Raw genomic sequence first — 27,353 nt, 5'->3', positions numbered from 1 at the left:
GGGCAAACATGTGCACTTATTTAAAAAAAAACATCGACTATTTTCATAAAAGTTATCTATAAATGGCTTTAACTTGAAAATGTTGAAAAAATCACCATTTCGTTTTTACCGTGTATAATTTTTTTACTGTGTAGTCCTTATTATACCTACAACTTTGCCGAAGACACCAAATCGATCAAAAAATGCTTCAAAAGATACAGATTATTGAATTTTCATACTTAATTTTTGTATGGCCAGCTGCCAAATTTGTATGGAATATTATACAAATAAAATATACAAACTAATAATGCAAAACGACTTCTTCGAGCATACCGAAGGCACAAAAAAAAATTCAGCTGGATTAAAATATACAAAAATTAAGATTCCTTAAAAAACCCGATTTCGTAGCGAATTGCTCTTGAAATAGCATGCATTGGTATTGTCGTGGCCTTCCGCATACAAGATTTTTGTATGATTTCATGGTATTTTACAATCTATTACTTCGCAACTAATGGCATATTTTGGTCCCTGTTATTTGCCCAAAAAAAAAATGTTTTTCTGTGTTATTTACTTTACAATTTAAATCAATTATTGGAATACATTATTGGGCTGGTGTGAAATACATTTTTGAACATTTTTTTTCATTCAAATAATGAAACCAAGATTTGTGATTTCATCATTTTTTTCGACTTTGGTCTGAGTCGAGGGGAACTGTAAATTGTTCTTTTCTCGTCACGAATAAAATGGGCAAACTTAAACAGCTCAAAAAGTTCCTAACATAAAATCCAAATTGAAACCTTGACATAATCGTTTAGTGCATTTACAAACTTACTTGATGCAATCAAAAGAATTATTATTTGGTTAAGTGTAAACTGTATTCTGCTTGATGAATTCGGCCGTGAAGTGGAATATCTCAAGCTAAGAAGAATTCGAGATGGAGCTCACTCCGGAAGAAATCAGGGCCAGGTGGGAGTCGACCAAAAGGACAAATGAGTGGTAATGTGTCATCCGGCACATTCCTGACGCATTTATTTTCCTTATCGGCACCAACCTAACTTTTGCGAGCTTTATGCTCGGCTAGAGTACGGTCAACTAAGCTAAGTGTAAACTTATTTCAAGGATAATATTTTAAAATCAACATATTTTAACGGACTTATCAATAAATGTACAAATTTTCAGCAATTCCATATTAAAGTCTAAACTAGAGGTGGGCAAAACCGCTCTTTTTTAGGAGCTGCTCATTTTCGTTCGCTCTTTTTTAAAATATGGATGAAAAGGATATTTTTTCAGAATGGTATGATTTTTAAAGCTATTTCAGATTGGAATTAGCTTGAAAAAAAAAAAAATAACTAAAAACGAGAAGATGCCCTTGAAAACCATAGGTTTTAGCAGTCTCTATGTCAACATTTCTACTCGAACCTAAACGTTCGAATAATTGAATGGCATCCAAACTTAAATCTAGGATTTTGGAGAAATTGCTGTTAACTTTAAAATTGCGTTTATTTCCGCCAAAATTGAACTAATGCTGATATTTTATTTAGTGAAAATAGTCCGTTAACTGTTTTTTTAATTCTAATTTTATCGATAAGGTCTATAAACGTTGAAGTTTATTAGGGCAAGAAGATTTTATTCTTTTCCAAAATCCCTAAGCTATTTAGTAGATTTTTGGTTATAATTTACAACACAGAAAAAAATAATGTAAATTTGGAAGCTTTAATTTTGGAAGATTGAATATTACCTCTTTTATGATGTAATTTTACCTCAATTTAGACTGAAAAAGTGACATTACAACAGAAAAGTGGTAAAATTACACATTTCCAGAGGTAAAATTACACCTTTTTTCTGACATAAAAGATGTACCCCTTCCCAGATGTAATATTACCATGATTTTTTTTTTCTGTGAAGTTCAGCAATTTGAAATGCAATGAAATGCTGATTCAAACATCAAACAATTACCTTACAGTTACCGTAATTTCAAACATTAGCTCCATTAAAAATTCATAACACCATCAAACGCACAAAAACACCCCGATGCAAATTCCTTACCGCCAAGTTACGTAACTCGACACCTAACATATGCGGCACGGTATTTTCGGTAATTGAGCCAAAACTCACAAAAAAAGAACCCGGGACCAGGTTTAAAAGCCCACTCTTGCATTTGGCACGTGAAGCAACGCACTCCACCAATTTGGGCGGATGTCGATTTGCGCGCGCGAAGCAAAAACAAATCCGTACTTCCTAAGCGCATTAGGCAAAAACCAAACTTCTTTTTGCCATCTCATACATGGGGGGAGGGTCTCACAAGAAAAGGCATGAGATTGAGCTGGGTTGAAAGGGGTGGTTCGTGAGCTACGTATAATATTTGTAGTTTGTAAGAAGTAAGTGTTAATAGCAACTTGATAATCAGTTATAAAACCTATTAAAACAAATATAAATTGCTGCTTACGTCGCTCAGCATAATCCACATGCTTGATTTATGTAAATCACAACCACCCCGTGAGAACAACTTACGAGAAGTAAAGCACAACTCTTCAATACCCACATTGCTGGTGCAGATAATTAGTTAAATCACATACGCCAACGATAGAAACCATAACACACCCCAACCCATCGCCTCGAAAGCGCTCGACTGCTCGAGTTCCATAAGCATCACTGTCCCATTTCACACCCATTGAGGCGCGCGCTATGATAATGGTGGCGACGTAATCTATTCTTCAGCCACGAGAGAGCCATTCCGCGTTCACAACGCGGCCGCGCGTCATCAACCGGCTCGTCAAATGTGAGTCAACTGACTCTGGCTCTGGCGGTTGTTTGGTTATGGTGAGTTTCTAGAAAAATTGCTTTTTGGTGTCTTTTCAAGTTATGAATGGATTTTTGTTACAAGGAAGTAAATTTACAGGATGACTAATTTAAGTTTTTTTCTGTTCATTAAAATACATTTTTGCAATTCCGTCGTGAAACTACTTACTTTTCCTGTCATTCTTGAACGACGAAATAGCCTACTTTTCTGTACCAAAAATAACAGAATCGAATAGCAACACTTTTCAAAATAAATGCTGAAAAGTTCTACTTTTCAGCACTCAAATGGGTGCTGAAAAGTTGAACTTTTCAGCACATGTTTCTAAAAGTAACACTTTTCAACATTTTTTTGATTTAAACGATTTATTGACAAAATACATGAAAATTTGACATAAAATGTTTCAAAGATATTTTGAAAGGATTGTTGGTCGTTACCAAATTGATTTGAGTTCAAACGGATTGACAGATTTTTTTGTACTTAATTACTCTGCAATTTCAAATCGATTTATTTTTCCGTTGCTGTTTTTGTTTTTCATATTAATAATAAAACCATGCTCCAGTTAATTTTTTTTTATAATTATTTCTAAATGTTGAAACATCTTAATTGCTCAATCATCATTTCATGCACGGTAAGCTCAAATCAACGATGATCGATAATTTCACCTGCTGCCACCCAAATCAACGTGTCCAATTTCCTCTGACAACCCACGACCAGTTCCAAATTCCACTTCTCCACCTCGAAAACCACACTACCGACCCCATTCTTATAATCGCACACACAAAACTTCACCGCGCATCTTTCACTCTCGATCTCGGCACATCTCTTCCTCATCAAACCCCAAACCTGACCGGGTCTGGGCCGCAAGTGTGCGTAATTGCGACGTCGTCTTACGTAAGAGAGCGCTTTAAGCCTGCCAGCCTCTTTCGATGGAGTAAGCTCGCGACTTTGCATTGCTGTGATCTCATCGCAGCTTCTCACTCTGCTTCAGAAGGAGGGGACTTTCTTTTTCAACGATGACGGAACGGAACGACGCAGCAAGGGGAAAAAACAAGTATGCCAACCGGCTTGGTGGAAGACAGTGAAAAAAAGTGTCTAACGGAGACTTGCTCAAGACGATGACGGAGATGGGTTTTTTTTGCGGGAATTCCTGACAAATTGAGGGTCGTTCCAGAATCACGTAAAATTAGGAAAATAAACATTTTGGATTTAAACTTGTTTATGAGTTTTATTACGTGCTATAAAAGATTCTTAACATTCTTAAAAGTCTTAAAAAAAACTATTTGAAATTATATTATGTTTATTGATTAATTTAAAATCAAAACTATTTCGAGTGTTTTATTTTTCTAACAAATACATTATGATGAAAAATTAAGTTTTTTTTTGAAAACCGGTTTAAACAAAAAAGTTATTTAAAATTTTTAGTTAAATTGAAGTATTTTTTTTCATTTTTGGGGAACTTGATTGATTTTTTTTAAATGATGTATTTTTTTAAAACAACTTTTCAGTAATAAAGTTTCGTTTGAAATAAAGGCTAAAAATATCAAATGAATCATAGTTAAAACAAAGAAGTATATGCAACAAGTTGTGAAAACAAGATTTTTTTAGAAAGATTGCTAAAAAAATCAAGTTTTGCAACGAGTTGCTTACCACTTTTTTTACAATTCCAAAAAACACTTTTTGAATGGATTTTTATGTCCAACATTCATTTGTTATGTAAATTCATCTTTCAATACAAAACAATATTGAAAAATGTTACTTTTCGGTACAATTGTTAAAAAGTTCAACTTTTCAGCACCCATTTAAGTAAATTAAGGTATTAAAAGGTATTGATTTTCAAATCTGTTATTTTTGGTAGTTGAAAGTAGGCCGTTTAGTTTCTCTTGCAGGACAGGAAAAGTTGACAGTTTCACAGTGGAATTGCAAAAAAAATTCTAAAGGATTGAAAAAAACGAAATGAGTCAGATGAAATCAAGTAGCACACATATATTTTTTATCATAAACTTCAAAGGTTTTAATAAATTTGGAAAATAACGAATTATAAACCATCAAATATATTTATTTTATTACACTGTTTAAATTTTGTGTGTTTTTTGAAACATTTTAAAATGGTTTGTCAAATAATTGAATAAAGGTGTACAACAATGCAAAAAGTGTTTTAGTAAAGAAGATTCAAATCCAATTTTTGTTTCAATAAATTTTATCATGCCTGACTGATTTTTTATACTGTTTTGTTGAGAAAACTTAACTTTAAGGAACAAAATAAATTTATTAAATGCAACATAAAATGTTATCAAATAAACACAATTTTTGAAGGTTTTGTTTGTTTTTCTATCTTAAAATCAAGATCAACACTAATTTAGTATTACTTTTTACTTTGAAAAAAATATTATTGTATGAGAAAATTGCCTACTTTTTCAAATTTTATCAATCCCTAGTTGAAATGTTTCAGAAAAATCAGATTTAGCCCAAAGGCCCAAAAGGTTGGGCGCCCTTGATTTAAGTGAACAAATTGATATTACTTTCTATCAAATGTTAACGAGATGGCGTAGTTTTCTGAGAGCATCTTTTTTCAAGTTGACACAAACTTGATAAACAAATTAATGTGTTTAATTCATATCTGAAAAAATAAATAAATAAAAAAGTAGTAACATTAAAAAAAACTGTCAATCTATTAAATCAAAACCACAAAAATGGACATCATATATCATACAATACTCCAAGTACCGTTGCTTCCATTCAATAACAAACCATAAAGCAAACAAGCTTCGCGACAACAACCGTGTTGCTGGAATACAGTATCTCATCCAACAGTACAGCCCAAACCATCTACCAACGGTGGGTAGTGCAGTCAACAAGTTTACGACACCGGGGAGTCGACGACGACAACGACTCCGCTTGTTGGCGCAAAATTTCTTCTTCTTTTGACCTTTAAGGTCTTTTCCGTGTATAAAGTTTTCACTTTTTGACGATCGTGTGATTGTGGGTATTTTTTCGGATTTTTCTGCTTCTTCCCCGTTTTCTGCTACCTTGCGAAGAAGCTGGTTGTGATTTTTTCTTCTCTTGTAGTTTTAACTGCCACTACTTATCTTCTTCTTCTTGACTGCAATTACTTGCTGCAGGTTCGTCGCTTCCCAGTTTGGTCACCAAGTCTCCAACCGATCAGGTTCAAGTTTTCGGTTTCGGTTTCATGGCATACTGGGTGTCTCTCTTTCACCTTGTTTTCGTAAATTTGCTGAATTCCACCCGCCCCGAGTGTCGCAGAAAATTATCGAGCATTTTTCATTTTGGGCAGCAACGTTGAATATCTTTCGGGGGATGATTTACGACCGATGTGCCGACAATCATCGTTGTCGTTGGGAAAATCTTTGGCTAATCTAGAGGCATCGACGGATACTCCTCTGTCTCGTTTGGGGAGACTTCCTCTGGGGAGTTATTTTGATACATGCGAAAAGATCTTCAGCGTGGAGAAGAAGTCAAGTAGTGTCAAGTTACGCAAGAGGGCAAGCAAGAGAAACCCGGCAAAAAACGATGCTCAACACATGTCCTTTGGGTCAACAAGTCAGTGCAGAATTGAGGAAAATTTGGGTCCGTTACTTGCTGGGGTTATCTTGAAGTGTTATTCAAATTATACTGTTTTTTTCCAGACTTTTGTTGGAATATTGGTCTTGGTGTATTCGTATTATCTTTTTTAAATAATTTTATAAATCAAAAAATTTTTTTTTTAAATTGCTTAAGTTTTTGACAGCACAGAAGCCTTTAAAAATATCTCGAGAACGTAAATACATATTTCCTTTTCCATTCCGAAAAAATAAACAATTTCAATCCCAAAATTTTAAAAATACAAAAGCAAACATCACGAGCAGCTGCAAACAATATTTCAACCGGCATTTTTAACCTTCACAAAACACTTGTCCCTCGCGCGTTCCGTTCAGTGGCAAATCGTTTTTCGCTAAATTTTGGATGCATTTTTTGTTGCTTTTGGCACCGGCTGCAAATCGATTTCACCCTCACTTTGCCGGTGGTGGCGGCACATTTTCCTCCAATTTTCTTTCCGGCGTTGGCGGCCACCTCAGAGGCAGAGTTTGATTAGCATGAGAAAAAATAATTACAGCTTCATTTGATGCATCCCTCCCCAGCGCGTCTTTGATGCTAATTGCTGTGGATTCTGCCTGTGAAGGTGTGCACAATTTAATTAAACATCACTTCTTCAGGGTGCACCGACTACACCGACAAACACACAAAAACGTGGTGTGCTTTTGTAAAATGGTTGGCTTAGCTCGAGGACATGAACCATCGCACCGTGGATGGTTCATTGTAAAATTGCAGTGTTGGGTTCATGTTTTTTGTGTGATAATTATGGCAACAACCATTCATGGGAGTGCCTTCCATAGAAAGACTTGTCCTTGCCCTTAGTTCAGGTATGACGAGCATGTGTTCAACGTTTTGTTGAAAATTGGATTTGAAGTATAAATTTTTGAATTCAAAATTAAAATCGATTAAAAATCTATTTTTCTCGAAATTCAAATTGTGCCTTTTGGTTTTTATAAATTTTGTGATTTTTTTATGGTTTAAGCGAAAAAATATAATCTGCAGAAACTCGTCGCCATCGTGCTAACTTGTCGTACGTGCATTTTGGGCCAAATTGAGTTAAGAACGCCATTTTGTGCAGCTCACAATGCCTCACCTTTTGACCTTCACAGATCCCCAAAATTCGATTTCAATCCTGAGATATTCAACAAAAACCGAAAAAACTCCGTGCATTTTTGTCACTTTACTTATGAAAATAGTTTCAATCTTGTCGTGCTATCTTGTCATTCCATGAAAATTGATGTAAGTGCGACAAAAGGCCAAAGGGATTTCAGGCCAGGAAAGTCAGGATGCGTTTGTCGCACGTACAAGCTAGACTACCGTAAACATTTGTAATTATAACTCGGGACTCCAGCAACCAACTTCAACCAAACTTTGGGACAATGCACAGAATGGTGAGCCAAGCAAAACGTGTTTGTTATTGTTTACATTGCGTGCTCTCGTTTTTGAATATTCAAGGTCAAACATTAAAACGTGTTTTTCTCGGAACGTCAAAATGGCGGGTGCGACAAGATAGCACGACGACGTCGAACTATTGATAGATGGAAGAATACTAAGACAACGAATATTGACAAGACAAGACGAGACGACTGTAATACTGTCAGCGTAGAACAAAAACGTAGAGCATGATAATTTGCACGATTGTAAAACACTGCAAGCTGCCTTTTATTGTTAATCCGAGTTTCATAATTAATCAAATAAGATTGAAATATGATACCTAAACATTTTTTTACAGAAAGATTCATGAACCAAAAAATTTTTAGTTGGCTTTAATTAAAAAAAGAATTATGAATATTGATAACCTCTATGAATATGATAAAACTATTTAATAAACTTTAAAAATATTCAATTTTTTTTTAATCTTGATTCTGATTACTATTTTGCTACAAAACTGTTTATGACACCAACTTGGTTGAAATAAGTGTGAAGATCAAGTAATAACTTTATTGCATGTAAAAAATCATTCAACTAAAAGTAAATGTAGTTTTAATTATTTTTATAAGCTCAAATCGTACAAAAAATGATCTTTGGTATTTTTGGTTCAGCAGTATTATTTTTGAGAAGTGTTTGGGCAGAGACCCAAATGAATCCATACTTCACAGTATTACAATTTCTTTTAATTTTTTTTCAGTGACCAGTTTAAGAGATACATAAAGTTGAAATGAAGAAAATAAATGTAGAAATTATGTTGTTAATGTCAAATAACTTTTCTGAAACAAATCATATTGGTATCAGCTCTTGAATGAAATAGTAATGCTTTTATTTTTTCCTTAGAAATCCTTTTTGTTTCACTTCAAACAACTCAATGTTTTCAAATATTTGGAGCAAGTTTTGAAGCTTTTATGTTTGATTTTTTTTGGACATCTCTCAAATAATGCAATGTAGTTTTTCAATTATTTTTTAATGGTTTTTTTATACCATATGTTTTTTAGGTTTATAGTTGACTTCAGTTGAAAGTTTTTCATAGCACAAACACATTTTAGATTTAAATTATACGATAAATTAACATAATTCGACAATTAGTCTTCCCCTTTAGCATATTTAACCCTCTAACACAAGTGCTCCATAATGCTTTTACTAAAAATTGTATTTTTTTGAATATTATAATTGAAGTAATTGCACAAACCTATTTTAAATATTCAATGATACCAATTCAATCTTCATCATGATGATTTAAAGCGTAAATAATTCTAAATTTTGCTTTTACGGGTAGGGGTAAATACTTTTTTATGAAATAACACTAATTATTCTTTGAAAAGCTTACCTAAATTGTATTATTTTATTTTCATTAAGCTAAATTTATTTAAATATGCTTCAGAAATTAATATTATCAGAAATAGATCTTCTATGTATATCAACAGAAAAATAAGTTACATTGAACAAAATTATGTTGAGCTTCTCCATTTATTATTTTTTAAGAGCATTTTCAAAACATTGGTTCAAAAAGTTAAGAAAATGAACACTTCTGCTTGAATTTCGGGAATCCCCGGAAAATTTACAAAAAAATATTCAAAATGAAGTTAATTTTCTTGCATTGAAAATCATATTATGCATGTTTGAGCATGATTGTAAATATTTGGAATTATTGTGAATTAAAAGTTATTGATGTTTGAATGAGAAAAGTGTTTTAGAATACTCAACTAATGACGATTTTTTTAGATTTATTGATACTGAAATTTGAAAATTCACAATAATTCCAAATATTTACAATCAAGCTCAAACATGCCTAATATGATTTTCAATGCAAGAAAATTATTTTCAGTAGATAAGATTTGAATTTCCATCAAAATCTTCGAGTTTTTTTTTTTTTTTTTGATAAAAAAATGCCTCCGGATTATTTGGTCCGATATTGAAGGAGTGGGCGACATAAACCTTAAAAAAATCGTTTCAGCTTTTTAAATAAAAACGGATTTTTTTAAATATTGAAAAATACCGAAAAAAAATTCCGTTGTAACAAAGCGTAAAAAGGTAAAGTAAATTTTAACAAACTAGAAAACGTTCAGACTTTAATTTAATTTTGTTTTGTAAATTCGAACCAGGGACCGCTTAGATACCATTTCTGGAGGTAATTTTATCATATTCGTATTCCTGAGCTAATTTCACAATAGGAGCATGCATAGAATTTTTTTTTCATCCATCTAAACACATTAATGAATTTAAATAATATCCAAAAATTTACAAACAAAAAATTAACTAAAAGTGTCTATTTTATGTGTTAAACTGCCTTACCAAAAGCGTTATCAGTCTCAGATGGTAGTCTCAGATGTCCCCTACAAACTCCAGGTCGAATTGAGTTGATATCTGGATGGAACACTTTTTTATTTGAGTTTGAAAATTGTGACAATTGAGTTTGAAAATTTATTCAATATTTTTTTAGGTCTTTTCAGATGCATTTTCAATTTTGAAATTTAGTTGAATTTTGCCTTAGTTTTACGTTTTTTTAGGATAAGATTTTGACGTTTTTGGACCATAAAATTTTGTGTCCCGCTTTGCCCTGCTCCCCGTTGACCTGCTCATATTTCAGGCAGACGCTAGTTTTATATGTACAAACAACCTCTGAAATTTGTAGGCAGATTAGTGAGGTCGATGCGAGATGGGTATGCTTTGCTCGTGAAATCACTCTGAAGTTTGAAAGTTCCAGTAAATATTTTTTTTGCTTATTGGGTGTTTTTGAAATCGACACCGAAATAAAGAAAGAAAATTTATTTTATTGAACTTTTTTAAAAAAAAAAAGAAAAGAAAATAAGAACTCTTGATATACATTTTTTGAATATTATTTTATCAAACTGCTATAGTATCTGCCATTACATTTAAAAAAAATAGTTTGCTAGTTTTGAAAGTAAATAACCAAAGTTTTCTTCTTTAAAATATGGATTGATGGATTTATTTTTATTTTTTTTCAAGCATCTTGTTACATACAAACATAGTTTATCGCAAACCAGAGTTTATTTATCTTTTTTTCATGCATTTCAAATGTACGCATGTGTCACCTTCTTAAACAATATTCATTCATTTTCTCCTAAATATCCCATCACAGTGCGTCCAAATAAGTTCCATTAACACCATTCAAAATTCAAATCATTTCCGGCATGATCCGGCCTTGTCCACACACTACACTAGGCCTTTCCTAAACGTCCAATGGGCGCTTCCCCGCCCGTTTAAGCATATCTCGTCATTTCACCTTCACCATCGTCACACACATTTCACTTTATTCACGGGCTCTTGATGGCGGATCTTGGCAGTCTAAACGCCACCTCGACGACGACGCCGCCTGTCGCGTATAAATATTTTTCTTAACATTTTTTTTCGCCATCATCATCATTATCATCGTCACTATCGTCTTCTTGCTTCCTTTGCTGTCCCTCTTAGGCCTTAAGCGAATCTCTCCGAACCCCGCAGGGGTTGAATAAATTTCGGTTTCATTTGAACACTTGATTGGGGTTCGGCCGGAAGGACCGGTTTCTGGACGCACAACAACACTTGGCCACAGCTTGGGTTACTACCACGTCTTCCGAAAAGGAGAAAGTACTAAGCTCTGGGTCTGGGAAGTCGTCGGAGTACTCACCGGTCTGAGAGGAGGCGGCGACAGGAATCCCTGGGACAGCACACCTGTTATCAGGAAGCCCACGAACAGCAGGATCAAACGTCTCATGGTGGAACCTCGGGGAAGCACTGTATTCACTTGGAGAAGTAGAAGGACTTCAACGGTTTCCAATGGGTTTCACTTTTGGTGGTCACAACGGACTTCAGGATCTTTTGCACTTCTTTGAACACGTTTCACTCTTTCAATTGGATATCCCGATCCTGTCACTTCAATACCACTTGTCACGTTGAATTCCTTCCAAGTAATCTATCAAATTCCGGCTTCTTTAATCGACCTTCTTCAGCGCATCTTCCAAAAGGGACACTCTCCAAGGACACTCTCCCTTCGATCCGACAATCCACTGAGGCACTTGCAAAATTTCTTCAACACCCGGAGACAACTCGGTCTTCGTCTACCACTCGTAGCAAAGTTCCCACCAGAACTGACGGCCGCGTCCGATCGTGTAATGCTAAAAAGTCTTTCTCTTTTCGGATTCACCGCCGACGTCGCGTACCTCGTAACTTGGTTATGGTTTCTTCTCTCGGCATCGACATCTTTCCCTTCGTCAGCGGAGCCGGAGCGCGGGTGCAACGAAAGCTCTTCTCGCGAGCTTTTTGGACTCGCAAACAAGGAGAGATCCTCTCGCGCAAGCTTCGGACTGCTCACTTCGGGTGGTCTCAGTGTGGAACAAATTCGGAGGGTACCTTTACCCCACCAAACAGACACACACACCCGGTTCACATGCACACATGTATCTAGAGATGTGCATTGTGTGAGAGTGCGGTTTGGGGAGCTTTTTTTGCTCGCGCGGGACGAATCAAGCATGAGAAAAGTGCCAAGAGTTTGAAAAAGTTACATGTGTGTTTAGTGCTCACACTGTCGATGCTCAATAGACGTGGATGCAGCAAGTAGTATTGTGTGGTAAATTATTCAAATCCTTCCTCGGTATTTTTAGCTTGGAATTGAGTGATAAAGTTTATGTTTGAATTGTTTGACATTGTTACTGCTTTGTGTTAGGGTTAATTCTTTTCTGGAGGTACTGTCCAGACTGCAACATTCGAAATCCATGGCAAATAAATATGGGACAGAAAAGGCAAATAAATATGAGCAAAACGTGGACAAAAAAGTGCAAAATTGAAACCATCATTTTCTGATCAAGCTCAAACTTGGTAGGACTGTTAATACCTGGGTGCTGAATAGTGGTTCGCAAAACGGCCTCAATTTGGTACTGTCAAAGTGGAACCAATTTATTGTTCGCTAAAAGTAGGGAGTATTGTTATCGATCATTATTTTTTTTTCACAACAATAATAAATGAGTGGCTTTTGAGGACATCGAGTAGATGTCAATAAATTTAAAGAAAGTTGAAGGCGAGATCGTATTTTTTAAAATTACGAATGGAAGTTGTTTATGGAGTCCATGCGGTTTTATCCACCCAGAAGCTATCTTTATTGTTTGAATCCGTTTGAAAACCTAGTTTAGTGAAAATCTTCTATGTTTAATTGATCAGATTCGCTAGAATTAGCGATTTTTTTTCGCTGGACCAGGAAGAGCTCCAGGAATCAGCCAGGGAATTTATCTGCGACATCGCGGAATGAAACTCTCGCGCAGTGCTTCGTCACCAGTAAAAAAGAAAAATCTCTTCTAACCGGTCGAAACGCGACCATTTTCCATCAAAAAATGTCAAAAACTAGACAAAGTAAAACACATACTACTGATTATAAAACAGCTCATTTGCCAGTAAGAAAAAAAGTCATGCTTGTGCTTGAACAGCCACCTATTTTGTAGATGTAAACGAAGTGGGATCATTTGAAAATCACGTTACGCATTCTCTCTATTCATCACCCAGGTTTATACCATATAAACAAGCAAAATTCTTGATTTTGTCAAAATCGGATCACCCACTCCTTTTCGACACCACCCTCAACTTTTCGACCTTTCTGCTAAAAATAAAATTAAACAAACTGAGGCAATATCTCTAGAAACAGAAGCCGTCTAAAATCGAGCCAACACATATAAAAAAAATGGATGATTGGGGTGGTTTATTTTCCAATGTAAAATAGTTTCCAGTTCGCATATAAAAACTTGTGTGTGTGTGTGTGTGTGTGGTCCAATCCAATACCCGCTGGCCGGCAGCGAAATTATGGGAAAGCATAGTTTGTATCAGACTTGGTTATGCTGATACAACTTATCTCAGTCCCGGGTATTAGGTGGTGTTAGCCCTCGCGCTGCTTCCAGTGACCCATTTCAGAATGACAGAGCTCCTTGCGGTCCAATTCCGAGGTCACTGGGCATTGTCTGGCCCCACCTAAAGATAAAGCAAGAACCAGACGGGTCCTCGATCTATCTTTAAACTTCCAATCCCATCAGGCAAACAGGGATCAGCGCGTATTTAATAAGTGGCAAGTAAAAATATCTCAGTTTTCAAAATGTCCGATATGGACTGATCTCACCAAATTTTCGAAGCAGCTGCCACTATTTTCTTCCCTTCTCCTTTTCTCCTATGGTGATGATGTCCAGGTCCAGTTAAAAAATGTAAATCCAGCGTCGTTTCTTCGCCTAGCTGTAATGCTCGACAGCGAAATTTTCCGTACGCGACGCAAATTTAAAATATGCCATCATATAACGAAACAGCTTAAACTACGATTCGAAACGACCGGAATATGTTCACTTTCGCTAGGAAGCGCAATCTTAAATTTCCCGAAAACAACGTGGACAATAATTTAAACCTTGTCAAAACATGAGAAAAATTAAATAAATCTAGATAAAACTGCCTTAGTTCCCAGAAAACCGTTGACAAAATTCTACTTCTACTGTACCACAATCAAAACAAGCACTCATATTTCCGAGAGAGAGAGGTGAGTGAGAGCCCAGACTTGCCCACGCAGCAAAACTGACGTTTAAACGAAATATGCCAAGGAAAGCTAACAAAACAAACAGGAAGAAGAAAAAAATTGCATTAAATTGATGAAAATCTTAAAAATCCTCTATAATTTGCACTAGATTTCATTGAATTTCTCTTCTGTATGTCAGTTTTGATAGTTTCGTCACAACGGAAACTAATAAATCCACTGAAAACACGCCGAAAATGAAAATTATCGAGGACCGACCGAACGACGAACTTCTTCCTTACACAGACAAACAGACTCCTTCCAGTTCGCATATAAAAACTTGTTGCTAAATTTTAAAATTTAGCTTATATTTTAAATAATGTTATCACATCACCATCGTGACACAGTGAAATGTAACATATTTTGTCCTTATAGGTTCAATGTTATATTTTTTGGGTCCAGGAGCACCTACTCTGGGGGAACACAGAACTTATGACCCCCTAAAAATTGGAAGGGGGGGGGGGGGGGGTTGTGAAACCCATACATTATATACCCCCGAAAATTTCGAAGAAACATATTCTGATTTCAAACCTGTAGGAACGATTGAACGAAAAGCACAAAAATTTCACAGTAATTGCCAAGTAAATTTTAATTCGCTGGTTACACATCAATTCTCAACCAATATTTGGCATGAGAGTTCCAATGTGTATCCTCTTCTAGGGAATCCTCGGTTTGCCGTAATCTGAGAACTTTTTTGGTTGGCTGAAACACCCTTTTATACATACACACAAACATGAATAGAAACCGTGTTTGGCTGGTATTTTTGAAATCGGCTATGTTTTGACTGGCTTACATTTACAGAAATGCTGTAAATTTCCTCAGAACCCTTTTTTTCGGCCGATTTTGAAAGGAAATTTTAAGGGCTTTGAGTTTGTTTCAAATATTGTGTTTTTTAACGTGTTCAAAATAATCCATTCCATAAAAGTGTGTGTGTGTGTGTGTGTGTGTGTGTGTGTGTGTGTGTGTGTGTGTGTGTGTGTGTGTGTGTGTGTGTGTGTGTGTGTGTGTGTGTGTGTGTGTGTGTGTGTGTGTGTGAGTGTGTGTGTGAGTGTGTGTGTGTGTGTGTTTTTTTTTACAAGGTCGGAATCTGCTACCAGACACCTGAGAATTCAATTCTCAGGTAGTGTGGGGTTGGGAAAACAAAAAAGAGTTTTCCCGACCCACCCCTTGTCCCCCGGGACCACCTTTCGGTATAACTTCGGGGGGGGGGGAGTGTGTGTGTGTGTGTGTGTGTGTGTGTGTGTGTGTGTGTGTGTGTGTGTGTGTATGTGTGTGTGTGTGTATGTATGTGTGTGTGTGTGTGTGTGTGTGTGTGTGTGTGTGTGTGTGTGTGTGTGTGTGTGTGTGTGTGTGTGTGTGTGTGTGTGTGTGTGCAACCAATCAAACGGGACCACGCGGCCGCTTCTTACAAATTGAGTTGTTTTCATGTATTTTGGTTTTTTTATTCTATACATGCAAATAACTCGCATAGGCATTTGGAAGGTGTTAGCTCTGCCGAGCTTCGGTGACCCATTTCTACGCTGGCTAGCCAAGCGCGAGGTACCTCCGCTGAACCGACAAGCCCCGCCCTAAAGAACGGTTGCATCAATTTGATCCAAACGTTATTCAGAACTTCTGGACCCTCGTCAAATGGACAAAGATCCAGCGCGTATATAATTGTTAGCAGTAACAGTATTCCTGATTCCAGACATAGCTTATAATGCCGCGAATTTGGACGGGGGATCGAACCTCGCCTTGAGCAATTTTGATTTTTTGTTCATGTTCAGGAATTTCAAGAATTCATATTTCCTTAACTTTCTCGTTGGGAGCAGATGGGAATCGAACCCAGAACTATTCACTTATAAAGCGAACACCGTAACCAGTCAGCCACGGCCGTTCTTGAAACACTTGAAAGTTAAATAAGGATGCAAAAAGGAAATTCCTCACCGGATTTGAACAACACGATCTCGAACAGCTGTTCTATGCCGCGGTAAGCACAAATCCAAATCCCTCAGCTCCACCTAGTTGTACATATTGGCCACCCAGCGCCGTCCGGTAAAAACTGTCCGTAAGGTGAATTTAGTAATTCACTTGGTTGATGGCCGGCGCGGACAAAACAGTTTCATTCTTCACCAGATGCACAAGTTTTAAAACATTCACAAACCGTTCGAATAATTTTTAAGACATTTAAATTTTGTCTCGAACATTAAAAAATGAAAACTCCATATAAATGACAGGAGCACATAAATTTGCGTTCGACCCGCAGCACGACCTACTTCGATCATCTTGCTTGTTTTTCACATTTCATAATCCATTCCATAAAAGTTGAGGCCAAAAAATACAACTGTTTTTAAAAATAGCAATTTTGTAAGACCAGCGCATCACTTTACTAAGAAAACGACAAATCAAAACAAAAGCTGATACAACTCAAAATAATAATCTATAAATCAGTCTTTCTACTTTTGTTTTCTTTCCCCCACTCAAATTTGATTTTTGTGATCACAGATAAAGACGAGCCACCTCAGGAAAACAATTTCAGTGAATTTTTTGCAAGTTTTTGGAAGAAATATAACTGTCATAATATCGATGCCCATGTACTCTCTTGTTCTATCTAGATAAGAATCCCAGAAAGCTTAGTAGAACTTTTAATTTTTTTTACTAGCCCCCTCCCTCATCCTTGATCTGGGCAGAGGAACAAAACTTTGAATAAAGGTTTTGCATTGCCGTTTTGCTAAAACTTCTTTTTCCTGTCCTTCACAAACAACAAAATCGCCTGCATTTCAAAAGTAATAGAGTAATATACAAAAGTTATATAAAAAATGACATAACAAGCCATAATTTGGATAAAAACAGTCCAAATATCCAAATATCTCACGGCGTATTTTCCAGAACAAACTTTTTAGAAAAAAAATCGTCATCTCTACTTTCAAATCTGTCTTATAGGACATTTTCTCAGCTTTCCAATGCATCTACACTGAAAAAATGAGTTCCCAAAATCGTGAACAAGCGTTCATGAAAATGGGAACCACGAACAAAGTGTTCAAATCCCATGGTACGTTTTTGGAAATCTCTTTTTTCTCCGTGTAAGAGCGAAATGTTTCATCTGGAAATTTCTGAGATATTTTTAAAAGTTTGCAAACCGCTAAACATTCTAAAAATTGTGCTTTAACTTAGTTTTGTAGGTATGGTATTAGTTCAGAAATTAAAATAATAAAACCGTGTTAAAATTATATTTTTGCAATTCCGTCGTGAAACTACTTACTTTTCCTGTCATTCTTGAACGATGAAATAGCCTACTTTTCTGTACCAAAAATAACAGAATCGAATAGCAACACTTTTCAAAATAAATGCTGAAAAGTTCTACTTTTCAGCACTCAAATGGGTGCTGAAAAGTTGAACTTTTCAGCACTTGTTTTGAAAAGTAACACTTTTCAACATTTTTTTTGATTTGAACGATTTATTGACAAAATACATGAAAATTTGACATAAAATTTCACTCAGTGTGTGTTTTTTGAAATTGCAAAAATGTTGTATGGAACTCGTTGCAAAACTTGATTTTTTCAGCACTCTTCGTATTTATCCAACTCGGTGAACCTCGTTGGATAAATGTACGACTCGTGCTGAAAATTTTTACAGGTTCATAAGATTATTACCTTTTTTTTTGTGTACTAATATCACGTGTCTGCTCTGATTTAGCTTATACAGCAGCCGAAATTTTGGCAGGTTCGTGATTATTAATGGTATTATTGGATTTTAACTAATAAATTTGATATTTTCTCAAGCAAACCAAGAACATAGATTTAAACATGATTTAAAATCAAAAATGTACTACATATTACTGTTGTAAGCTTTAAAGTCATATTTTCATGGGTATAAAATAAAGGTAAAATATTATAAAATGATCGCTATTGAACATGTACTTAAATGTAGCTATAAAACTCGAGTCTTTCAACTCAGAATGCTGAAAACACCGTCACAAACTTTTTTTTTGTTTAATCAAATATTTAAAAAATATTTTAACAAAAAATCAAACGGAAACTTTTTTCCAAACTGTTTGAACAAATATCAAGGTATATACAAAACAATTTAAAAAAAGCTTAGATTTATAAGACTTCTATAATATTGATAAAAAATTAAAACAATTATTTCATACACATGAAAGTATTTCTCCCAAAGCTTGCAACAGTAGTATGCAGTTTAATTTCGAGTATTAAACATGTTTTGTGTCAATGCAACTGATTAATATTTGGTTAAGGAAATATGATATTTATTCATAAAAATTTAATAATACCCTATCAATCACAAACCTGCAAAAATTTCGGTTGTATCAGCTAATTCCAAACCGGTGTTATTTGTAAATACAAATTATGCAATATTCTATGTATTCTTGTAAAGATCATTTTTTAGTACGGTTTCATAATTTAATTTTTTTTAAAAATCCCATAACTTCAAAAATTCGATTTAAACTTAATTTTTAAAATGTTTGGCGAATTGCAACCTTCTACAAAGTTGTTTCTTGTCTTATTTTGCACATTTTGATGAGTGAATGACACATGAAACACAAAATTTGTCAAGTTCCCTGGACTGTTATTTAGCAGTTTCCAATAAATGATAAAGGATTTTTAAACATAAAACCTTAAATATAGATATCTCAGAAATTTCCCAATGAATCATTTCGCTCTTAGATGCATTGGAAAGCTGAGAAAATTTCATAAAAGACACAATTAAAAGTAGAGGTGACTATTTTTTTTCCTTAAGGCTGCCCAGAAAACACGCCGTGATCTAAAAATTGACGACAATATTTTTCGCAAAAAAAATAGGCGGTACTGCTCAGCAATGAGAAAAAATATAATCAACGCAGGAAAATGCATTTTAAAATATTTTCAGTCGATTTCACGTTTAATTCCATTGTTTTTTTGAAGCGTTCTAAAAAAATGTTTTGGCCATCTGATTTTTCTTTCCGGTTTTGTAGGGGTGGCGACATAAACTTTGAAAATGATTGCAACGGCCTGAAATAAACTTCTTATATATCTTAAATTACAATTATTCAAGTTAAATTCAATGATTGATTGTTGCTTAAAAAAATTGCTGTTTTTTTTAACTTAATCCAGAGCGTTATCAAATAATGCTTGGAAATCCTTTTCAAAATTTTGAATAAAAACTCAAGAAATTTTTATGAATCGATTGCATAGCCGTACTTTGGGTCCATTTCAAACGATTGCCGATTGCTTAAAAAATCTGATTTAATAATTGCAATTGGAGTAATAGAAGAGCAATTCTCTACAAAATCGGTCTTTTTTCTTCAATTTTAATTTTTGTATTTTTTAATCCGACTGAAACTTTTTAGGTGGCTTCGGTATGCCCAAAGAAGCCATTTTGCATCATTAGTTTGTCCATATAATTTTCCATACAAATTTGGCAGCTGTCCATACAAAAATGATATGTGAAAATTCAAAAATCTGTTTCTTTTGAAGGAATTTTTTGATCGATTTGGTGTCTTCGGCAAAGTTGTAGGTATGGATATGGACTACACTGGAAAAAAATGATACACGGTAAAAAAAAATTTGGTGATTTTTTTATTTAACTTTTTATCACTAAAACTTGATTTGCAAAAAAACATTATTTTTAATTTTTTTTATTTTTTGATATGTTTTAGAGGACATAAAATGCCAACTTTTCAGAAATTTTCAGGTTGTGCAAAAAATCTTTGAGCGAGTTATGAATTTTTAAATCAATACTGATTTTTTCAAAAAATCGAAATATTGGTCGCAAAAATTTTTCAACTTCATTTTTCGATGTAAAATCAAATTTGCAATCGAAAAGTACTAAGGAAAATTTTGATAAAGTGCACCGTTTTCAAGTTAAATCCATTTTTAGGTGACTTTTTTGAAAATAGTTGCAGTTTTTCATTTTTTTAAATTAGTGCACATGTTTGCACACTTTTGAAAAAAATATTTTTGAAAAGCTGAGTTCTCTATATTTTGCTTCTTCGGACTTTGTTGATACGACCTTTAGTTGCTGAGATATTGCAATGCAAAGGTTTAAAAACAGGAAAATTGATGTTTTCTAAGTCTCACCCAAACAACCCACCATTTTCTAATGTCGATATCTCAGCAACTAATGGTCCGATTTTCAATGTTAATATATGAAACATTTGTGAAATTTTCCGATCTTCTCGAAAAAAATATTTTCAAAAATTTCAAATCAAGACTAACATTTCAAAAGGGCCAAACATTCAATATTACACCCTTGTAAAATGTTAGTCTTGAATTGAAAATTTTGAAAATATTGTTTTCGAAAAGATCGGAAAATTTTACAAATGTTTCATATATTAACATTGAAAATCGGACCATTAGTTGCTGAGATATCGACATTGAAAAATGGTGGGCTGTTTGGGTGAGACTTAAAAACCATCAATTTTCCTGTTTTTAAACCTTTGCATTGCAATATCTCAGCAACTAAAGATCGTATCAACAAAGTCCGAAGAAGCAAAATATAGAGAATTTTCTCAGCTTTTCAAAAATATTTTTTGCAAAAGTGTGCAAACATGTGCACTAATTTAAAAAAATGAAAAACTGCGACTATTTTCAAAAAAGTCACCTAAATATGGATTTATCTTGAAAACGGTGCACTTTATCAAAATTTTACTATAGTACTTTTCGATTGCAAATTTGATTTTACATCGAAAAATGAAGTTGAAAAATTTTTGCGACCAATTTTCGATTTTTTGAAAAAATCAGTATTGATTAAAAAATTCATAACTCGTTCAAAGATTTTTTGCACAACCTGAAAATTTCTGAAAAGTTGGCATTTTATGTCCTCTAAAACATATCAAAAAATAAAAAAAAATAAAAATAGTGTTTTTTGCAAATCAAGTTTTAGTGATAAAAAGTTAAATAAAAAAATCACCAAATTTTTTTTACCGTGTATCATTTTTTTTCCAGTGTAGTCCATATCCATACCTACAACTTTGCCGAAGACACCAAATCAATCAAAAAATTCCTTCAAAAGATACAGATTTTTGAATTTTCACATATCATTTTTGTATGGACAGCTGCCAAATTTGTATGGAAAATTATATGGACAAACTAATGATGCAAAATGGCTTTTTTGGGCATACCGAAGCCACCAAAAAAGTTTCAGTCGGATTAAAAAATACAAAAAAAATCGAATGACCGAAATCCTATAGAACTGCTCAGAAAGGTTCAACAAAATTTCCTGAAACCAGCTTTCTTGTTGCAGTATATTCAAAAAAATATAATTAAATTTAAAAAAAAATCAAATGATTGAAACATCTGCTATTGGTTTCCTATACAGATTGTTTGAAAGAAAAAAAATACTCTAGGAATATATTTAGTTATCTTAGATCTCTGATTAGATTTCATAAAATCAATAGTAATATCAGAGCGTTACTGTGCCTTCTGTTGTTTGTAAATATTTTTTTCAGGTTAATCCACAAAAATGAATGCTTATGCCTAATCATGATAAAATTAGCTTAAATTCGTAAAACAAAAAAAAAATAAAAAAAATGCTAAGGCTGCAGTTTCTTAGTTTCTGTTGAACTTTTAATTGTTTGCATGTTTCATCACAAAGTGTGCATAGTGCCCTAGGGGTGTAAAAACTTTTTTTTAAATACTGTATAGCATTGAAGTTTTCTAGCAACCTGGAGTCTAGTACAGGCCTTCAAATGTTGACATTTTTATGAAAAATTGGCAGTTTTTTTCTTCTCAATTCTACAAAGAGTTTCGATTGAAGGTATCGCCTAAAACAACTTCATTGAGAAAGCGCATCCGTATCTAAACAAAACTATCGCTCAAAATTCCACCCCGATTCCCAGCTCTCTTCATGTGTTCCTTCCAAAGTCCCCCCCACGTCTTTAGTAAGCCTCCACGATACGAAGCATGGTCTTTTTTTATCTCACAATTTCTCCACACATCGGCGCGATCGGCACCGAACGTCTTCGTTCGTCGCTTTTGTCGTCACGTTGCGGCTCTAATCGTCAATTTGGCAAAGTCCCTTCCCGATTCGATCGTGGTCGTGGTCGTTCAAGTGGACCCACCTTAACCCATTGGAATCCTGTATCGAAGCCTCTCTCGGCCGAGTCGTGATACTAAAACTCAGCTCCATTCACTTTTCTTTCATTTACATTTTTAAGACCGGTCGTGTGTATGTGTGAGAGGAGGGTTCGTATCTTTTTTGGCATTTTCGTCTCCAAGCTGTCAGGCTCATCGTTTTTTTGTTTTGTTTTCTATCCGCAATAGAGCCGAAGTGACGAACGTTTGGACGTACAAAATATGCACACCTACACACATGCAGTGCCATACAGCAACAAAAAAGCTCACGACAGTGGCGAATGTATGTAAATTGATGTTGCGTCTATTAAAAATACATTTCTTCTCACTTTCATGCGGTGAATGTTGATACGAAGCTGATTGCAGTGCGAGCGCGAGATGAGTTGTGAGCGAACAGTTGGGAGAGTCAGAAAAAGACTTTAATTTTGTTGGCCAAACCATTGAAATATTTACTACTTTTTTGCAAAGCTTGTGTTTAATATTATTAAAACGTTGCGTTTTTAAAAACTTCCAAAGTACATTATCAAAATATCATGAAGACGACCATCCAGGGTGTCAACCAAAATCTAACTCTGTTCGATGACGTTTTAGAGCAAAGTTGCATAGGAGAAATATTAATAAAGGTTTGTCGAAGATGCCAAATTACCTACACCTACAGAAAAAAAAACATTTTTGGAAATAATAGTCGAAAATATAATTTTTGGTGATAATTAAAAATGTTAGCATTTTTGCGGCCTACATAGTTATCAAGAGTTAAGAGTAACATAAAATTTCATATTTCTGCCGAAGACAGCAATACGTTTGAGCCTCTTTTAAGGAGTACTCATTTAAAATGATTTTGAGCTTATTTTCAAATTTCAAACTGGCACATTTTTGGAACCAAACTAAACAAAGCATTTGAAAGGACACACTTTTAACTTTATTATTTGAGAAAAAATCCGAGTCGTTCGGTATCTGTTTTTTGATACCTTTATTCATTCATAAATTTATTTCCAACTGAAAACTACAGATAACATTGATTCAACTCTATTCACACGCCAAATGTATGCCATTGGATCGATGATTTACATAACATTCCACGTCGAGCAGCAGTCGCTGATTGTGTCTAATGAACATCGGAATTCGTCGGGCTGTTCGAATCAACCACGCATTCAAATCGCAGCGTCCATACTTTCCGGAAAATGCGTTCCCACATAGGCCTGAACGTAAAACGGAAGCTTCAGGTCGGGACGCATCTGCCGCCAGAGAGTTCGAGCATCCGCCACGAAGGTCTTCCAGGATAGAAGGTGAAGTCGCGTTTCGTCCGGTCCTTCCCCGGTTTCCGCACGTTCCGCGCTGATGGCGGCGGTGCCGATGTCTATGTTACTTCCGGAGTCTCTGAGATGGCGATCGAATTGTGTCTGCTTCCGGTGCAGTTCCAGGAACAATAGGAAAGGATCCGAGCATGGTGGCGAGGTGCGCGGTGGGGGCAAAACTGAAGCCTTCAAGTATTGCGTCTGAACGGACGGTGGCTGCTGGAAAAATGCCACCGTCAACCCTCGAACCACCTCGTCGTACTGGCGCTGATCCATCACGGCACTGCGCTGAAGTTGGCTGTCAAAACAAAAGAAAACCGATCAACGTGACCAAATCGGGAACCGCAGCAGTCTCTATTGGCATTACCTGGCAATGTACAAGTCCACCGCGTTCTGCATAACTTGGTCGCACTGCGGGAGGTACTTGTGGGCTTCCTGCGCGGGTCGTCGTGGCCGCATGACCGGCATCTTCCCAGCCGGGGCGCGCCGCTGACGCCTTTCACCGGCCCGAACGAGCTCCTGCTGGACGCGTTTCGCAACGCGAGCCCGCGGTGACCTAATCGAAAATTTGGCCGTCTGCAGCAGCTGGTAGTGCTCGTCATCCGACGACATTCCGTCACCACTGACTGACTGCGATGTGTGGTTGCGGAGAAAGACGAGGTGTCAGAAGAGGAAATGTCAGAGTTGAAAATTACAAGCTACCCGGTGCCGCCAGGTCCGTTGGCGAAGATCAAAGTGGCCTGCTGAGCCGAGTGCAAATTGTGCCATATGTGGAGATCCACGTGATCTCTTGGGTGAAAGAGACTTGGATATCAAACTTTGATTCCGATAGAGTGTCCATTTTATTAGGTTCATCATGACATTGTTAGATTTAAGCATATCAATCCAACCGAAAAATCATATTTTTAAATAATTGACTAAACCTTGTAAGTGATTTCTATCAGAAATGAAGCAGTTGAGTTTTTAATCATTATTATTACTATTTAAATTTATTACGGTTTATTTATTTTTATTAATTATCATTTATTTATTCTAAATTTTTAAGCTTGTGTACCTCGACTCTGACCAAAACGAAGGAGGGAAAATGAATATTAAAAAAATGAAATTAAAAGCCAAGGTTTCAACATTTGAATTTAAAAGGTGTTTTAAAATACACCTAACACCTGTCCAATAGGTTTGCATTTTGAAGTTTTTTACATTGAAAATTCACTACAATTAAAAAAATTACAAACCTGCTAAAAATGATTCTGAACACAAGGTAATGCGTTTTAAGGGGTTACATACAAGTAAATCGGCATAAATTTCAAAGGTTGGCTTGAGCACACGCTTAAACTTTTTGCAAATCTTTTTTCAGGGCATTTAAATTTTATTAATATTAATATTAATATTAATATTAATATTAATATACATTTGTACACAGTGGCAGTGCGTGGCCGAATGGTTACGCTGTCCGCTTTGTAAGCGGATGATTCTGGGTTCGATTCCCATCTGCTGCAACCTTCTTGGAAGAGGAAGTAAAATGTCGGTCCCGGTCTTGGTTGTTAGGCCGTTAAGTCATTCCAGGTGTAGGAGTCGTTTCCATGCCAAAGTACAAACAACACACCAAACCAAGCCTACTCCGGTGGAATCGCTGGCGGCGGTTGGACTCACAATCCAAAGGTCGTCAGTTCAAACACTGGGGTGGAAGGTTCCTTGGAGTAAAAGAGGTTTGGGTGCTCTCCCCATTCAAGCCTTCGGACTCCTAGGTTCGAGCAGTAACTTGCAATAGAGACCACAAAAGACCCGGGGGTCGTTAATGTGGATGGTTTGATTTTTTGAAATATACATTTTCATCTATTATTGAAATAAATTTGAACACATTTGGTTGTGTCTTCGCCGAGATATAGCAATTTGAAGTTTGCAGTTTAAAAAACGGGTGCCACGATATCTCAACACTCCTTTGACCAAATCGGTTCAAAATTTTGGTAGACTCTTTAAACTGATTCCGTGTACATGACGAAAAAAAAAAAGATAAAAATATTTTCAAGTTTTTCATACAAAAAAATCGTTAGTTTTTGATATTTGTATTTTTAAAAAAAGTAAAATTTCAAAATCGGGATTCGTCACGCACACAAAATAAATCTTGAGAGTCTTCACCAGAAATATAAACCAATTTTGTCCATCTTATCTCAAGATATCGTGGCACCCGTAAATCAACCCGGTGTTAAGAGAAAAACGCTCACAAAGTTTGACACTTCACTTTACGCATGCCAAAACTTTGAGCTTAAAACGTCTCTTACTCATTTTAATCATGAAATATCATCATGAAACTTTTAGGAGTGTTTGAAATCGTCATTTTAATGGATTTAATAAATTTTCTGTAATATGCAGTTTTGTAATTTTCTAAATGTATGTAACCCCTTAAATTAATGTTAGTTGATTGCACTTAAATTTCCATTGAAAATTTTAGTTTTCTTCAAAACATATTTTTCGTCTTTAAAGGGGGAAGGGAGACAACAACTTTAAATATACAGTATGTAAAAAAAGTATTTACACCCCTTGGGCACTATGCACATTTTGTGATGAAACATGTAAAAAATTTAAAGTTTGACAGGAACCTAGGACTACGTTTTGTTCAGAAACTCATGCCAAACATTTTGCTTCAAAAAGCTCATGAAAAGATGATTTCTATAAAAAGTTATATAACAAATACTATTACGAAAATAAAAAAAGGTGCAAAAAAAGTTTGTACACCTTTCGAAAAATTTACATAAATAATGTTATTTGTTGACAAATCACCATAAATCCAGTCTCCCAACTCCAAATAGGCATCCTTGACTGATTAAAAAAATAATTTGGATTGAATATAAAGTTTACTAACTACTTAGTATAAAAGTTTATATAACTCTGGAAATTCTATAGAAAACTTATCTTAACTTAATTTTGAAATCTTCTAATTCAACTAAATGTCAATATATTACCATAGAATTGCAAAATAAACATTTGGGAGTGGGTATAACACCGTTTTGGGGGTCTTTGTATCGCTAGAATAGATTTTTCGTTGGAATTTCGTAACAACCCGGAATTACGTCGTCGGAAAATCAGCCGGCATCCGAACCGGTCCACAATTCACAAGTCAACCTATGTGGAATCGGAAAGGGCATAAAATTTCCGATCTTTTGATACCCAAACATCTAGGTTTTCTTTAAAACCTACGTTTTTAAATACCTGGGCAAATAGTAAGTTTGATCCACGAGAACAAAAATTACGAAATTCCATACATTTTTGACAGGTTGCTCAAACGAAACCATAACAACGTTTTTGCTTAGGTATTTAAAAACGTGGGTTTTATAGAAAACCTGGATGTATGGGTATCAAAAGATCGGAAATTTTATGCCCTTTCTGATGCCACATAGGTTGACTTGTGAATTGTGGACCGGTTCAGATGCCGGCGGATTTTCCGACGACGTAATTCCGGGTTGGCACGAAATTCCAACGAAAAATCTATTCTATCGATACAAATACCCCCAAAACGGTGTTATACTCACTCCAAAATGTTTATTTAGCAATTCTATGGTAATATATTGACATTTAGTTGAATTAGAAGATTTCAAAATTAAGTTAAGATAAGTTTTATATAGAATTTCCAGAGTTATATAAACTTTTATACTAAGTAGTTAGTAAACTTT

At 35.2% G+C, this 27,353-nt stretch overlaps 2 protein-coding genes across 2 annotated transcripts in view; both read right to left on the bottom strand.

The window, feature by feature from the left end:
- Positions 1–11,899, bottom strand: part of LOC120413561 (nuclear receptor coactivator 6) — a 101,666-nt gene extending 89,767 nt beyond the window's left edge. Inside the window, exon 1 of the mRNA XM_052708186.1 lies at positions 11,433–11,899. Coding sequence (XP_052564146.1) covers positions 11,433–11,519 — 87 coding nt within the window. The 5' untranslated portion in view covers positions 11,520–11,899. The remainder of the gene's footprint in view (positions 1–11,432) is intronic.
- An 11,452-nt stretch (positions 11,900–23,351) lies between these two features.
- LOC120413549 (uncharacterized) lies at positions 23,352–24,488 on the bottom strand. Its single transcript, XM_039574429.1, has 3 exons — positions 24,388–24,488; positions 24,053–24,315; positions 23,352–23,983 (listed from the first exon to the last, which is right to left on the bottom strand). Exons 1-3 carry the CDS (start codon positions 24,451–24,453, stop codon positions 23,542–23,544), a joined length of 771 nt encoding a protein of 256 aa, XP_039430363.1. The 5' UTR covers positions 24,454–24,488; the 3' UTR covers positions 23,352–23,541.
- Positions 24,489–27,353: the final 2,865 nt, after the last annotated feature.

The sequence above is a fragment of the Culex pipiens genome, chromosome 2 (genome assembly GCF_016801865.2).
Source record: "Culex pipiens pallens isolate TS chromosome 2, TS_CPP_V2, whole genome shotgun sequence".
Lineage (NCBI taxonomy): Eukaryota > Metazoa > Arthropoda > Insecta > Diptera > Culicidae > Culex > Culex pipiens.
Note: the sequence above shows the minus strand (reverse complement) of the source record. Positions and strands in the feature narration are given on the sequence as shown.

Coding starts and splice junctions, on each gene's coding strand:
- LOC120413549 (XM_039574429.1), bottom strand. CDS start 24,453: ATGGCACAATTTGCACTCGGCTCAGCAGGCCACTTTGATCTTCGCCAA. Junction 24,316..24,387: donor AACGGACCTGGCGGCACCGG/GTAGCTTGTAAT, acceptor CACACATCGCAG/TCAGTCAGTGGTGACGGAAT. Junction 23,984..24,052: donor GTGGACTTGTACATTGCCAG/GTAATGCCAATA, acceptor TTGTTTTGACAG/CCAACTTCAGCGCAGTGCCG.